This window comes from Mycena indigotica (genome assembly GCF_014461135.1).
Source record: "Mycena indigotica strain 171206Taipei chromosome Unknown Mind.scaff0006, whole genome shotgun sequence".
Taxonomy (NCBI): Eukaryota; Fungi; Basidiomycota; class Agaricomycetes; order Agaricales; family Mycenaceae; genus Mycena; species Mycena indigotica.
In genome coordinates, this window is record NW_023503005.1 from 3,496,266 (window position 1) to 3,510,694 (window position 14,429).

At 50.5% G+C, this 14,429-nt stretch overlaps 8 protein-coding genes across 8 annotated transcripts; 3 read left to right on the top strand and 5 right to left on the bottom strand.

Moving 5' to 3' along the window:
* Positions 1-5: 5 nt before the first annotated feature.
* On the top strand, positions 6-1,888 carry MIND_00761200 (uncharacterized protein; the record flags this gene model as incomplete). Its single annotated transcript, XM_037364307.1, has 4 exons — positions 6-984; positions 1,038-1,216; positions 1,271-1,591; positions 1,664-1,888. 4 exons carry the CDS (start codon positions 6-8, stop codon positions 1,886-1,888), a joined length of 1,704 nt encoding a protein of 567 aa, XP_037219951.1.
* A 301-nt stretch (positions 1,889-2,189) lies between these two features.
* MIND_00761300 (Glucosamine 6-phosphate N-acetyltransferase) lies at positions 2,190-3,174 on the bottom strand (the record flags this gene model as incomplete). The annotated part of the gene is made up of 6 exons (XM_037364308.1): positions 2,190-2,330; positions 2,392-2,410; positions 2,561-2,713; positions 2,803-2,946; positions 2,994-3,022; positions 3,070-3,174. The coding sequence occupies 6 exons, from the start codon at positions 3,172-3,174 to the stop codon at positions 2,190-2,192; spliced, it is 591 nt and encodes a 196-aa protein (XP_037219952.1).
* Positions 3,175-3,900: 726 nt separating this feature from the next.
* MIND_00761400 (uncharacterized protein) lies at positions 3,901-5,073 on the bottom strand (the record flags this gene model as incomplete). Its single annotated transcript, XM_037364309.1, has 3 exons — positions 3,901-4,005; positions 4,094-4,487; positions 4,538-5,073. 3 exons carry the CDS (start codon positions 5,071-5,073, stop codon positions 3,901-3,903), a joined length of 1,035 nt encoding a protein of 344 aa, XP_037219953.1.
* Positions 5,074-5,364: 291 nt separating this feature from the next.
* On the top strand, positions 5,365-6,422 carry MIND_00761500 (uncharacterized protein; the record flags this gene model as incomplete). The annotated part of the gene is made up of 6 exons (XM_037364310.1): positions 5,365-5,389; positions 5,437-5,462; positions 5,516-5,578; positions 5,635-5,721; positions 5,769-6,362; positions 6,408-6,422. The coding sequence occupies 6 exons, from the start codon at positions 5,365-5,367 to the stop codon at positions 6,420-6,422; spliced, it is 810 nt and encodes a 269-aa protein (XP_037219954.1).
* A 29-nt stretch (positions 6,423-6,451) lies between these two features.
* On the bottom strand, positions 6,452-9,149 carry MIND_00761600 (Xaa-Pro aminopeptidase; the record flags this gene model as incomplete). Its single annotated transcript, XM_037364311.1, has 17 exons — positions 6,452-6,664; positions 6,716-6,774; positions 6,828-6,896; positions 6,953-7,008; positions 7,056-7,092; positions 7,143-7,238; positions 7,286-7,308; positions 7,356-7,400; positions 7,446-7,502; positions 7,554-7,583; positions 7,636-7,877; positions 7,929-7,982; positions 8,042-8,281; positions 8,334-8,401; positions 8,452-8,641; positions 8,689-8,860; positions 8,911-9,149. 17 exons carry the CDS (start codon positions 9,147-9,149, stop codon positions 6,452-6,454), a joined length of 1,890 nt encoding a protein of 629 aa, XP_037219955.1.
* Positions 9,150-9,270: 121 nt separating this feature from the next.
* Positions 9,271-10,872, bottom strand: MIND_00761700 (BAG domain-containing protein; the record flags this gene model as incomplete). The annotated part of the gene is made up of 2 exons (XM_037364312.1): positions 9,271-10,386; positions 10,438-10,872. 2 exons carry the CDS (start codon positions 10,870-10,872, stop codon positions 9,271-9,273), a joined length of 1,551 nt encoding a protein of 516 aa, XP_037219956.1.
* A 457-nt stretch (positions 10,873-11,329) lies between these two features.
* MIND_00761800 (uncharacterized protein) lies at positions 11,330-12,182 on the bottom strand (the record flags this gene model as incomplete). Its single annotated transcript, XM_037364313.1, has 11 exons — positions 11,330-11,366; positions 11,421-11,454; positions 11,501-11,529; positions 11,581-11,614; positions 11,668-11,696; positions 11,744-11,777; positions 11,829-11,857; positions 11,909-11,942; positions 11,991-12,002; positions 12,056-12,073; positions 12,134-12,182. The coding sequence occupies 11 exons, from the start codon at positions 12,180-12,182 to the stop codon at positions 11,330-11,332; spliced, it is 339 nt and encodes a 112-aa protein (XP_037219957.1).
* A 981-nt stretch (positions 12,183-13,163) lies between these two features.
* Positions 13,164-14,363, top strand: MIND_00761900 (uncharacterized protein; the record flags this gene model as incomplete). The annotated part of the gene is made up of 6 exons (XM_037364314.1): positions 13,164-13,248; positions 13,299-13,340; positions 13,393-13,628; positions 13,681-13,759; positions 13,812-14,128; positions 14,175-14,363. The coding sequence occupies 6 exons, from the start codon at positions 13,164-13,166 to the stop codon at positions 14,361-14,363; spliced, it is 948 nt and encodes a 315-aa protein (XP_037219958.1).
* Positions 14,364-14,429: the final 66 nt, after the last annotated feature.

The following is a 14,429-nucleotide window of genomic DNA, read 5'->3' on the forward strand; positions in this document are numbered from 1 at the left end:
CATAAATGGTACTAAGCCGTTTCCGAGAGCCTTTAAAACAGGCCCTCCGGCTGCCTGTCATCCGCTCTTCTATCCTCCCCACTCTCCGTCGACCCATGTCCGCCCTCAAACAACACCAACCTTCCACCATGTCTTTCTTCGACGAGCCCCGCTTTGAACACCAGTTCCTCTCCAACAGCCCAGAGGAACCAATGCTATTCGATTTTGACGACTACTCGTCGTTCATTGCCCCTGGATACGACGAAACTCATCCTCCCCTCGACGAAATGCCTCCGTCTCCCGCCTATGAGCTGGCGCCAGCATACTCCGCGGACCCTTTTGCGTCGTACAATGAAGACGTCAAACCACAGCCACATCGACTCTATCTGAGCAACTGGGCTTCGGACCCGCCCTCCGCTACCTCCCCGACCTCCCCGATACCCATCCCTTCCCCCAATTCGACTCATGACTTTATCTCCTACAATGATCATTCGTCACCACTCAGTTTTGACGCGCCATTCTCTCCGTTATCACTTGCTGCTGCGCTTCCTTTACCCGCGAGTTTCTCGCCTTCCTCGTCAATGGACGAGCACCATCATACCCACTATGCCGTTCCACGGCAACTAATGGATTCTGTCTCGCCACAAGAGACCACTAGTTCCTCTTCTTCAACAACACAAGTCCCTCAATGGGCTGCCCAGCTATGGGATTCGTCACCAGCGACGCGACACTCGCGCACTGCATCATCCCCGCGTTCTATTACGCGTCATTCACCCTTGTCTGGCAGACGTGACTCCTTAACGACTTCTGGGGGACAGCTGTTCCCGTCAACCAGTGCTCCTTCATCTGCAATAGCTGTAGGGCACAACACCATCCGCGCTTACAGCAAGCGTGCCGAGTCATTTGGCGCCTCCGAGGATCGAGATCGCGATGCAACTGTTCGCAGGCGAAAGCGCAGTGGGCCGGCGGAGGAAGTCGAAGATGAACAGAGTCATGATAACAACCGTGTGTTCTCTTCTTCTATTCATTACCATCTTAATGAATCGTACTTAAAACAGCTACAGCGCCTCTGAAATCTTTGTTGCGGCCCCCAAAGCTTGCCCCATCAGCCTGGCAGCTGTATTTCACCGATTGGATTCAACGGCAGCAAGCGTCAAGCAACCGGAAGCTCAATGTGGCCCAGGCAGCCAAGGAAGCAGGGGCGGAATATGCTAGTTTGAGCGAGGAGGAGAAGGAGGTACGTGTCTTTTTCCAATTTGTCAAACGACGTCATTACTCATGCTCTCCCAAGCCCTACAAGCAGCGATCTCAGGCGGCGAAGGAGATCCGGGAGCGTGAACTGAACGCTTATCTCAGATCGCTTACTCCTGAAGACATCAAGCGTGAAAACGCGTTCCGATCTGCTCAACGCAAGGCCGGAAAGTCGAGAAAGAGCAATATCAAGGACCCCAACGCTCCCAAGAAACCACTCAGCGCGTATTTCATGTTTTTGCAACGGATCAGGGCAGACCCCGTGCTCGTGAGGGAGATATTTGGGGACGAGACCGAAACTACCAAACAGAGCGTCCTCGCTGCGGCGAAGTGGCGTGCCATGTCCGACGATGAGAGGAAGGTGCTTCTTTTTCGTTGTCTTATCATATCGCAATCAGCTGATCTGACATTCCTTCTTTCTTTCTACTTATAGCCATTCTTGGCACAGGCGGAGCAAGAGAAGATGGAGTACGAGGCTGCGAGACGGCTGTACGAAGACGGGGCTGGCTCGCCTGGCTACGGGACCAATATCAACTTCAGCATTTTGCCGGGGAGCCTCAGTCCTGCCCCGTTTCCTACGCTCAAACTCGAATCGGAGAGTGAGAGCGAGGGTGACAGCCATGGGCCGCGAACGCGGCAATTTCGGGCATCGTCATGATTCATGAGACACATTGAAGGGTTCTGCTGCTTGTTTTTTCCCTGGTTTGGATTGCTGTACCTTGGTACTCATTTACGACCCCTTACGACCCATTCTCATCGCCTCTTCGACCTTCCCGTGGCGTACTTATTCATATACTCGCCCACTCGTACATCCGGACAGTGTGGATGTTCCCACCATAGTTGTATCATACTTATGCCCCGATCTACTATCTTGTAGCTGTACCTGCCTAGATCATACACCACCATCGTACTACTTACAGCGCCCTCTATGCTAGACCCCATTTTGAATCAATTGTGCGCTAATCCGACCCATTGGCGTTGGCATTCGCGTCGAGTAACCCAGTTCCAACTTTAGCAACCATATGCTGGACGGGGACCGGAAACTTGAGGCGCGCGACCATGTTCTGGTGTGGGGCGCCATCCTCGTCAAAACGCTCGCCCTGCAAAAAGCGCTTGGGATCAGCATCGCAATCGGGTTTAGACTGGTGGAGGCGCCGCTACCTCAGGGACAAAGCCAAATCTGGATATAGCAGGTAAGCACGGCGGCGGTGAGTTGAGATGGCATCGAAATGAAACGCTCAATGGCAGAAATGAAACGCCGTGGCAGAATCTATCTCTGCCACAACGACAATGACGCGGAGCGTGCAGAGAAGGGGGACTTCAGACTGACTTTTCATAGAACGGGATGACAGGGATCTGCGCATGGCACTCGACCTCTGCTGGCCGGTTTGTCGCGGCGGCGTCTAAGAGCACCCAGTTGTGAAGACTGTTGACGAGAAGACGGCCCAGTTTATGCTGGCGGTAGTCTGCTTCCACAGCCAAGCTGTTCACAGCAGTATTGAATAGTTTGTGAAGGTTAACCATGTCAATTATGAGTTCCAACGAGCGCTGGAAGATGAAAGACACGCTTGCCGGCTGAGCTTGTAGCGATTTATGGCGGGATACACGTCCGGGGCTGTCCCACGAATCGTGCCAACACCTTTGGTGACGCGCTCGCCGGTCGTGGAATCTTCTTCCGTTACGCGCACCAGGAAATGCATTGCGACATGCTCTACTCTGTCAGCGCATTAGAGCAAGGTAGACGCGGAGAGCACCCAGCTCACTCGTCGAATTCCGTATCAAGTGGAAATTTCTAGCTTAAAGTGAGAATGACTCATATCGCAAGACTGACTGGCGCACCTGCTCGATGTGGAAGACCTCTTTGCGGATGCGATGGCACTCTTCTATGATTTCTGGGTCGTTGCGGCCATGCACGACCTCAAACGAGATTATTTTTGTTGACATTGATCGTGGTTAGGGGGAAAGTCCGGATTGGGGAATGTGATCGGAGGCAAATCCGAGTTCAGGTTTAATTACACATTGGGGTTTCGCGCCAAAACGGCCACCCCAAGCTGGACTTATATAGCAGAGATCGGGGCCCAAATCATGAATCAGATCGTGGAGCACGTGACGTTAAGTTACCTTATTTGGTAATTCGGACATCGGATCTGCGACACTGATTTGGGTGCCCATTTTTGGCACCTGATTTCTCACAAAAAAGTCCAGCTCCGGGTCGCTGTTTTTGCGCAAAACCCCGATGTGTTTACACTATGCGACCGTCCTTAGCTAAGTATGTAAAAACTATCTACGAGCCATCGCAGAGGTATGTAACAAAAATTAAGCCTAAGCCACCTGGGTATCGTGCGGGCAAGAAAGTACAAGTACAAAGAGCGGAATAGCAAACAGAAATGCGAAACCGAAAGCAGGGATAGCAAACGAGAGGTAGGTAGTTTTCCGTTGTCGTATCCAGTTGTCCCTCCACTACAGGATGGGTGATATTGTTTGTGTCAGTCGTTTGGCGATGCGATTGTCGAACAGACAAAATGGGAGTGAGAGAAAGAAAAACTTAGCATCATGGATATGTCTGAAGTGTTTCACAAGTGCGAAAGCGCACAGCAAGAGAGGATGTCGATAAGTTATGCCGGTCGCGCGTTGTTTGTGGTTTGTGTTGGCGTTGTCGGATGCGGGCTCTCATCGGATTGGTATCTCATGCTGATCCGCACTTGGTGCTGGAAAGCCACATTGTATTTTCAGTACTAAGATACCATCCTCCATCGTCGCATCGATGTCGGTAGGCTGTAAGCACAAGAAAAATCGACGTCGGCATATATTGTCGCCCCAAAAAGACGGGTGAGAATAACGGGACAAGAACAGAAGCACGCACTCGTGTGTCGCTTGCGACCGGCAAGTGTCGACTAAACATGCCATATTTGCGTTCCCGAAGAGCGCTGGGAGATGTGGTTGGGGCAAAGGGCGGGTAGGAGTGTCCAAGAACAACAAGTTGTCTCAACCGATTGAATGGGGTTGTCGCAAGCTTAATCGTAAGGTCGTCCTTTCTGACCCCAGGGACTTCAAGCGTGGCGGTTAGAATGCGAGTGAGCGGATCGTAATTGGTGTCCGCTCGAATTAGATACCGCTTCGGAGCCTCTGTTGCTGTGGCCGGAGTAGGGTTGGCGACAAAAGAGTGCATAACACTCTCCTGGTCCTGCAGAGCCCCATGAGGAGAGTTGGGGACGAATGACGACGATGAGCCTTGTTGAGCTAGCGGGGTAAACTCGCTACAACGAAAGGCGTATCAGGTCGATAAAATCCGGGAAATGCGGCACACCTGAGGGGCGACGTGGTGAAAGTCTGTCTCCCCGGAGCAGGTGATTGAGCTGCCGAGCCTGGGTGGGCTTGTGGTGTCGAAGCTTGGCTCGCAAACCTGATATGTTGATGTGCTTCCATCTCTCGACGAGCAGCAGCGCTGGACGGACGCTGATATGGGTGAAAATTATGCTGATGGGGTGGTCGCGTATTGGCTCGGGAAGTTTGTCGCACGGACGTGTCCACCTGCAGCAAGACAGGCTTAATCTCAATTGGTGGTGACCGTCCCGCCACCGGCGGGTGAAGGCGAACCGGCGCCATATCAAACTGACCCCGTTGTGGACGTTGGGTCGGAACTAGCTGCTGAGGCTCTTCAATGTGCGGTAAAGTTGGCTGAAGCCGAGTCGGGGTGACGAGTTGTTGCTGGTCAAGCGATGGCTGAGAGTGTTGGGGCTCAGAATGAGGCTGAGATTCTGCCGGTTGTGTTTGCTGTTCCCACTGGTAGTTTTCGCGCGGCGTAGGAGGTTGAGAATTGTTTGAATATTCGTAGTACGACATGGCGGTAGAGAGGAAACAATGTCGGTCCCGCGGGATCAGAAAAGTGACTCTATTGCGTCACATTTTGGCATGCGTGACGCCGTGATCGTGACTCGACGTGATTCCTGTCCGACTCCATCCGAGGGTTCTATCCGGTGACTCCCGGGTGTTCACTCAAGAATTTCCGCGACATGATCAAGCTTGAGCTTGAGGCACACACTCAATAAGGAATGGCCTTCACTCTTACATAAAGGCTAGTTATGGACCTTCTGGTGAACTTCCCTCGCCCACCCCAATCTTCGAAAATTCGAAATGCCCGCTGCCCCAGAAAATAGCCGTACGACGAGGTAACTTTCCGCGGGGCCCAGTCTAACACACCCTCAGGCCTCGACTGGGGAACCCTCGAAGGGGTAGGCACTTATTGGCCTGGCCGAAATCCAGTCACTGATATCTGCACTTACAGGCCAAAGAACGCCTTCGTCTCGACCTGAACTTGTCCGACCCCAAAATATACGAGCCGGTTTTCGTAGGTCTCCTACATACCCAAACCGCATCTAACGTTGGGTCCGCATTGACCTCAAGAGGCGTCTCAATTCGTTGCTGGATGCTGAAGTTTGTCCGTATCCCAAAAACCAGCGACGACGCCTCGCCAAAGAAGTATTGGAGAAAGTATCTACCTATTCGCAGTGCATCACCACCCAAACCGACCTTCAAAGTTTCTAGATATCTATCACGGTCATTTTCTCTACAAACTTTCGGACTCTGGACAGAAGACCCGTATCGCATCCCTGGAAAACTATTTCCAAGTGTACCAGAACGCTGAACTGCATCGCGCCTTGAACGAAGATGGGTCAAATGGATCTAGTTTGAATGCGGATTTCGGAATTGAACTTGAAGTACCGTTACCAGACTCGGAGAATGAACAACGTCGTTCCGCATCCATGGCATCGACTATACCCGCCTCCTCCGAGTACGAAGGTCCTTCGACAAACGAGAACAGCGAAGCGGACTCGGGGCTCGGTATAACCAGAGGGGCCGCTGTGAAAAAGCGTCCGAATGTTGTCCAAGTTGTCAATAACGACCTTATCTCGCTGTTGGACCCCGAGGATCCTATCGGCACTTTTCTGATGCTTGTTTGCCAACCACCAATGAGCGGACTGTTTTCTGCGTTTAATCGTTGCGGCATAAAAACAGCGCATCATCTTGTGGGCATGGCACAGTGGCCCGAAGAACGCGTGAAGGACTTTATCCAACGTTATCACATAAAGCAGACACCATTCGACGAGATGGCCATCTTATTTGGATTCCGGGTACCCGTTTTTTTCATGTCCAGTGGTTGTGCTGAACAACTGTAGGCTTTAAGACGTTGATATTCTCAATAGCTTTACCTAGACAACTCTCAGAAGAATCTACCTAGCAATTTTTCAGCTCGTTTATCACAGACCTCCCGCAAGAGTGGCCGCAGTTTCTTGTAGCAAAGCTTATTATGTGCCCTCAACCACTTCTTTTCTTCCTTGGACAAGAGCGAACTTTCGACCAATTTTTGTTGAATGGGAACCATTGTAAATCGCTCGAAGCCCAGCCATATGCTTCCGCCAAATTCCTTGCGTGTCTGATGTGCAAGCTTAGCCAAGCCACAATGGAAACTTGAGAAAAGTGTAACCTTTTTCTCGACACAGACGATTGTCGACTCTGTGCGACATCCAAAGTTACCTTCGTCATCTGCCAACACACAAGTTCAACAGAACAATAAGCAAGAATTGTAGAGCACGCACAGAACCCTGGCTCATTCGTTATAACATGCCCAGGCTTCAAGATGAATGGGACGCTGATGCCCGTTGAACCTACATGGGCTCATTATTAAACACAAACTCTGCAGCATTTTTATGATCCCAATCACTTTCGTGAACGACACCATAACTTCCAATACCATGTCCGGGGCCGTGTCCAAAGTTCCTGTGCCCGGTCAAGAAGGCAGTGAAATTGAAAAAACCACTACTTGCATTCCGTCCTTCCAAAGATGATGTCGCACGATACCATCTGCGACGGCGCTTCCGGTCAAGGAGCCACTCGAAACAGCAATCAAATACCTAGATTCGTGGCCAAAGTGCCTTGAGGAAAGATGAGGGAGTCGATTGCAATATGGGCCTGCAAAACACGTGTAAAGGCACGTTTCTGCTCTTTGGCTGTGATATTCATTTAGATGGAGATGGAGAAAGCGAACATTACTTGCTGGGTTTGCCGAAGTGGACTGTGCTAAGACGGACAATAAACGAGAAATTCCGAAGCAACAAAACACCCACCGTGTTGTGTCGATCGTCGAGTCAAAGTACTGCTGGCCAGAGTCCCTAAGAGAAACAATCAGACGGGTTATGAAACGTGATTGGACCCACAGGAGATAAGGTGCTTCCCGTCCGATAACGAGGCATTCGTCAGGTTCCGCATGGTAGCTTAGTTATCTTGATCAGACAGGGGCGGACAACATGAGCAAAGAAACATACTGGGGTAAAGCGGCACTCGGTCCATATGCGCTGGAAGCTCGTATTAGCATGGAGTCCCACTCTGGCTGGTCGGCAAGCTAACCTGATGAAACTGCAGTCTCCTGCCCAATATTTCACCTTTGAACGGTATTCACTCAATTTTCTCTCCGCTTCGTATTCGGTGACAACATTCTTTTTCTTGACGATCTGCTCATGAAGCCATCCATACCAGCGCACCATGACCACACTATCCCGAAGATTGCCGTTGAAGAAACCCTCAATTTCGACGGCATTTTTGATGGCTTTGGCTGTGTTTATTGGGGAGTGAATGACGGTCGCTGTAGCCTAAACTGGACATAAACTTGGGAGAAGGAAGCTGCGCTGACTTTTCCGCACCGCAAGCATTTGTATAACAGCATACGATGCTTTCGAGTCGACCAAAACCTGCGACTAATGACATGTATCAAATTATATGCAAGTCGAAGAGTTTGAGTACTAGTAGTAGGTACCTTGGGATCTTGCTGCGCTTTTTTCGCAAGAAAGGCCCAAATAGTTTGGTATTCTTGGATTTGCACGTTGAGGGTATTGAGATATTCTCGGACTTCTGTTGTGATCTTGCGAGAATCAATGAAAAGAACGACTTCGGTTGCGCTGACGAAGCAGTACGCATAAAAAAGCGGCTGATTGAACATGTCGGTGCCGCGGAGATTGAGGAGCCATGCTAGATCGTCCAGAGATGTCGCAAGATACTTCAAGTGAGCAATGAGAAACAACAATTAGAATGAAAAAAAATGTACTCACCGAGGTTGATTCCGAATATGCTCTTATCTCCTCACGTAGCTGGGCAATTTTAGAATCCGCTCCACGACCTGGGAACAAATATTCAGACCCAGCGACCACGATTGACAGAGCGAGTAACCGGAGAACTTGAGCGGGTGGACAATAACCGGGTCAGTTGAGCGCGCAGGCTTGTCAGTCCAAACTTGGTCCACAAGATTGACCAGTGTTGCAATGACTCTAGAGCCTGTTGGTAGAGTCGCCTCCAAGGAAGCCATCAGCGCTGGAGTAATCAACCGCGCATCGACAGCGATGCGACTCCCAGCGGGTAGCTAATAAAGATTTCAACAGCTGTTTCAAGCCCCAGTAAACGACATGCATTGCAGAGATAGTCTTGGAATCCACCAGGCACAATGGCACGCGGGTCAGCCTTGCGGAGTGTCCAAATGCGGGGGTCAATAGCCTTCTCCGCTGCGACCCAGTATCTGCTGTCCGTGAACAGCAATGCCTCGGTTTGAGTGATGACAGCGAGACCTGACGAGCCGTGGAAGCTGCATCTGGAATCAAGAACACAAGCAAAATATTAAAACAACACACGTACCCAGTCATAAACCCGCGTCGCAGCTCCGACGCGGATGGAATTTCGCTGCCATGTTCGTCTTCATTCGGAATAATATACGCGTCAACCTTGTTGTCCACCAGAATCGCACGAAGATGATTGAGAACTGCAGCAGAGCCGGCGCCTGATCTCTTCAAGACTTGGAAGTAAGATGGCGGAGAAACAACACGTGCTTCGTTTTCATTGTTCTCGTCCTTGCGAAACAGCGGGAGGCAGAACATGGCGGTTGAAAGAAGACGCGTTTGATAGGACCGATCACGTGCTTCACATTTCAAGGATTGATTGTCCTAAGTATTACTAGTACAAGAAAGTTAAAGAAACGATAAGATACAGCGCAGTAGACTAAGCGTCAACTTCAGACCAATCACTTTCTTCGTGATCCTCTGTAGATTGTAGGCTTGGCTCGGTGTCGAATAATGGAATATTTGATACATCCAGAATCGGACTCGGACTGGCGGGTTCGACCTCGTATGTCTGAACGATATGAGTAGTTTGCTCAAGTGATGGAGGTTCAGTCGAAATTGGAGTGACAATTTCGGTTGCGCTTGCTCCCTGAGGTTCGGGCCGTTCATCCCCACCCTCACTTGTAAAGTCGGTGTCGAGTAGCGAGGACTGGGATTCTATGCCATCCGCAGCTGTGATGAATTCGACATCAAGTGCAGCTGAGTTTTGCTGTTGATTTTCTGGTTCTTCCAGGTCAACGGATACCGCCGGTGCCGAAGGCGGTACGACTATGGCCAGTCCTGACATTTCTTCTCCAAGAACTGGGTCCTCTCTTGCTTTTCGTCCAGAAAATATACGCCATTGGGTCTCAACCATGCTCTCGACCTCATCCAGCGCACCCTCCACCTTCCCGACAGCCGCTTTTCGCGCATGCCTGATGTCTTCGTCACCAAAACTCTCGACTGCATCAAGACGCGCCAGCAATTTGCTTAGAGTCTGGTGGTACTGTCGCAAGGGTTGATTTTGCGCATTAGAACTGAGACGTGAAATGATGGTGTCATTGTCGTTTAGTCCGGTGCCACGAGCAGCGGGAGAGTTTGTGCGAGAAGAGGAAAAATCTAGTTTTCCTGGCGTCGCCCACTCCTTGGATAATGCGTTGAATGCTGCTAGAACGGCTTCTATCTCGGCAACTGATGAAGAGCGAGAATCAACAGGACCGACGGGCTTTTCTTGTGATTCAGGTGCTTTCACTTCCGAGGAAGGAGAAGAGGCCTTAGATGGCTCTGATTGTGTATTTGCGGGTGTATGGTTGGCAACTCGAATAAACATTCGCACAGGTTCCGTGGGTAGATTGCGACTTGGTATGATGGTTTCGAATTTCCGTAAAGGCTGTGAGCTCTGTGCGGTAGGTGGCCTCGTGTTCGAGGGTTGATGTTCAAACTGGGGCCTAACGAAACGTATGGGATTGCGAGTGTCGATGGATGGCAGGGGATTATGAGTGTTGTCGTCAATCTGCTGCACAGATGGATCAGTATGAATAGCGGAGAACGACGATAGGGGACATACCGACTGCCATAAGCCTTCAGATAAGCAAGGATTTGGACTTGACGTTGGCCGAGGATGCATATGCGAGAGCGCTCTGCGACCTTGAAATTCAGATTGTCGCTGCACTTCCCGTTGCCGTTGCTCCTGCTCTTGTTCTTCGAGAATGCGCTGACGTTCTTCGAAGGCTATCTGCCTCCGAAGAGCCTCGATATCCAATTGGGGTGATCGAGAATGGAACGAGGGTGCTTGTGGGTAGACCGCCGGCTCGTCGTAAGGAACATTGCGCCATAATGGCTGCTTTATAGCCTGGATTTGACGGAGGTGGTAACGAATCGCATCTTCCTCTTGTTGAAGGCGCTCTGCAGCGAGGTACTCGGCCTCAGCAGCACGCACATTTGCCAGGGCAGCAAGATAGTTGTCGCGGGGAGTTGAGATTAGACGGTAGCTTGTAAACATGGTGGATGGTGGAGGGGGCTTGTGGGTTATTTGCTGTTCCTTCAGCTTTTATATATCAGGGTGTTGGTAGACGAAGCGCGGCCATTGTAGAATGTGCTGGAATATCCCTTGTTATTGTCAAGATTACCAAGCCCGCGCTGACTGAGGAGAAGCATTGATGCTGTGTACTATGCTGACTAACTCAGCTGGCCAACGGAGAACACAATCTAGTCAACGAGGAAGTACGCGACATGCGAGAGGGCATCGGCGGGTTGAAGTTATGTACGACCACACTGACACCCCCCATTGATCACGTGCCGGTGTCACTGACAGGTCACGCCGACATCAACTCAGAGCAACTTATAGCGACGCAGGACAAACCATTTGCGAAAATTCAAGACGTACATACTCCTCCAACATACATTTTATTCTGGGTCGAGATTTCTTTCGACCTACCTCAATATCCTTGTCAAGGGCATCAACACAGGCAAGCAACCTTGGGCACTGCACTCTCCCTGTATGCGATTCAGACTCGGAACCATGAAGCGACACGATCAGATACTACTTACGGAGCCAGGGTCGGATAGATGTTGAAGGGTAGGACTGGGACAGGATCGGCACATTAGCGTCGACGCGACAGAAAACTCACCTCCGCGTTCTTCAACCCGTGTGGCTTCACTGTGAAGAGTACGCATAAACATTGGCAACGCAATATTTGGCTATGCTCACGGTGCAAGAGTAGGATAGATATTGAACGGCAGCACTCCAGTACGATTCAGCTTCGCCAATCAAGATGTAGTTACAAGGCAGACTGACCATTACGCTCTTCGACTTGCTTTGCCTCACTAGTTTCTGTCTCAGCCGATACTTGCGTAATATCCTCAGCACCTACGGAGCAAGAGTTGGGTAGATGTTGAACGGTAGTCCTAAGAGGTCTAGTCGATCTCGTTCACGTTCGAGGACACTTCAGAGCTCACCTCCACGTTCCTCTATAGGTTTATCGTCGCTTTTCGCCGTCAGGATGCAAGCTACAATAACAAAAGCCTTATGGGCTTACGGGGCCAGTGTGGGGTAGACTTCGAACGGCAGGACTTGACAAAGATGATCAGCAAGACAACGTTGACTTGACGGTGCCCCACCATTACGACGCTCTAAGCCAATTCCTTCAAGGCACATTCAGTTCTCGGTCAGCATGGACTCGTACCGATAGCAATTCCGGAGACTACATACGCAAATCAGTCAATCGACATTGTGGTTATTGACGGCATCCGTTCGAACTTACCTGCAGCGACCGCAAGTGCAAGGATAAGGCACGCAAACCTTGAGCTCATTTTGAGTGGGGGACGAGGAAAGAGTTGAGTTCCCGTTGTGCTATAAGTATTGCCCCTCCTCCTCCTAAGTATATCTCACTTGAAGCTGTTGAACAGGTTCCATTCAAGAAAGAGGGAAAAATCACAGGCATGGCACGGGCCCATTCGTTGATGATAGACATCTTAAATTGCGCGCAATGCGCGCTCCAGGTGCAACCTCGAGATACGTGTTTTACGGAACTAGCCTGGTACCGAAGGTTTCGAAACCTGTCAAATAGGCGTGGCAAATGGAGTCTTGCTGTAAATAGAAGCGGATCTTTTTATGAATGACTCTGACCACTCAGGTATTGATGTTGTCGACGAATCGCTGGCTCAAGGAACCAACGCAACAACATACACTAACCGATATATCGAGGTGTTGAGCAAGAAACTTTGTTGGAATTGTCATATTCACACAAGGCACGTAATCTCTTCAAGTCTTCCGTCAACCGGAGCCGTTGGCTTTCTTCTGATCTCGGAAATCGGCTCTTCTTCGAACTCTCCCCCGAACTTTCAGCGGTCTGGATTCAAGTTCCAACCCTATGCTTACTCCGTCAGAACGAACCGACGCTGAAGCTTTTTCGGTCACCTTTGAGCTCAAGCTGATGATCGCCGAAGATCGATTAATCGAACTCTAACATTCGTGTGGGATTTTCAGTCCGGACTTCCGTGTGATGGATAGCCCAACGTGACCTAGAGGGTAGGCCGCCACCGTCATCTCGCACACTCCTTGTTATGTACTCTCACAGTGATAGACAGATCTTGGACAGAACCGCTGTTCATTGGCCTTCAGCTCTCAGCGCTCGACCATGGCCATCACCTGGATAGTCCAGTTAATTTTGGCTCGCTGGCGTGACAGATCTTTCGATGCATAGCTAGTCGGGCCTTAAGTGGGCTGAGGGCAAATCACATATAAGTACATGCCATGGTTCGTCGTGCCTGTGTGCCTCAGCAAGCTCCAGTATGTCTTCCAACGCCGACTACGCGGCCGTGCTCCCCCTTAGGACCGTCTATTTCGACATGCTCGTCATCGAATCCCTGTTCTATGGTTAGTATCCTTATCTAATCTTCACAACGAGGGCTTGAATTTTTGCTTAGGGGTCTATGTCGCTCTGTTCCTGGTCACCGCTTACACCATCTGTTCGAATCTACGGATTTTGTTCACGACGCAGAACTGATGGTGCATTCGCAGTTTCCCGGCATCAAATACACTTCAACGTCATCGGTCTTCACATCGCGATTCTTCTCCTGTTCATCTTTTCGACAATTCACCTGGCTACCAAATGGACCATCGTTAGAAACGCTTATGTGTTCAATGGGGATACGCCTCTGACTACGGTCGACTACCTCTCTGCGCCACCATTTTCGATTGAAATTCTCGAATCGACTGTTTTCTCAACCAGCACATTCATTGCTGATTCTATTTTGGTACGCCGTTAGACTAAGAAGCAGTTTGGCTATTGACACTTGTCCTCAACAGGTCTGGAGAACCTGGATTATTTGGGGTCGCGATGCGCGGGTCGCCGCAATTCCCGCGCTCGCTACAATTGCCGGAGCGAGTGCGGCTTTTTACCTGGTTTCTCTATATGCCTTGGCTAACAACCACCTCAGTCTTGGGCTACCTCAGCATCGCACAGGAGGGCCGTTTCCTCCTCAACAAACCAATCAAATCTGATGCCTATGTTGAATTCTCGACCCCGTACTTCTACCTCTCTCTTGGCACCACTGTCTTGTGCACCGTCCTCATCATCCTGCGTATCGTTCTCATGTCGCGTGGCGCTAAAGGACGTTTGCGGAGTTACCGTTCGGCCATCGAGATGATCGTCGAGTCGGCTGCGTTATATTCTATTACCCTCATCGGATTTATCGCCACCGGCATGCTTAACATTCAAGATGGATACCCACAGGCGATGTTGGGACCGATGACGGTATGCCCCGTCACTCTTTCCAGCCTCCTCAATTGACAAAACCCAGGGAATCGCACCAACTCTCATTGTCTGTCGTGTTGCTCTCGGTCTTTCCCGCCCAGATCCGACATGGCACACGAGGACCAACGCAACTGCAGTCCGGTTCAACAGATCCGAAGCATCCGACCACACAGGCCGAAGCGACACGGTCTTTACCCTTTCGACCCTCGAACCAACCGCCGAGGGAAAAGTGTAACCTGCGTGCAAATTTTTATTGTTATTATGAACCAGAACTCGCTATACACTTTCTTTGGCTGGGGCT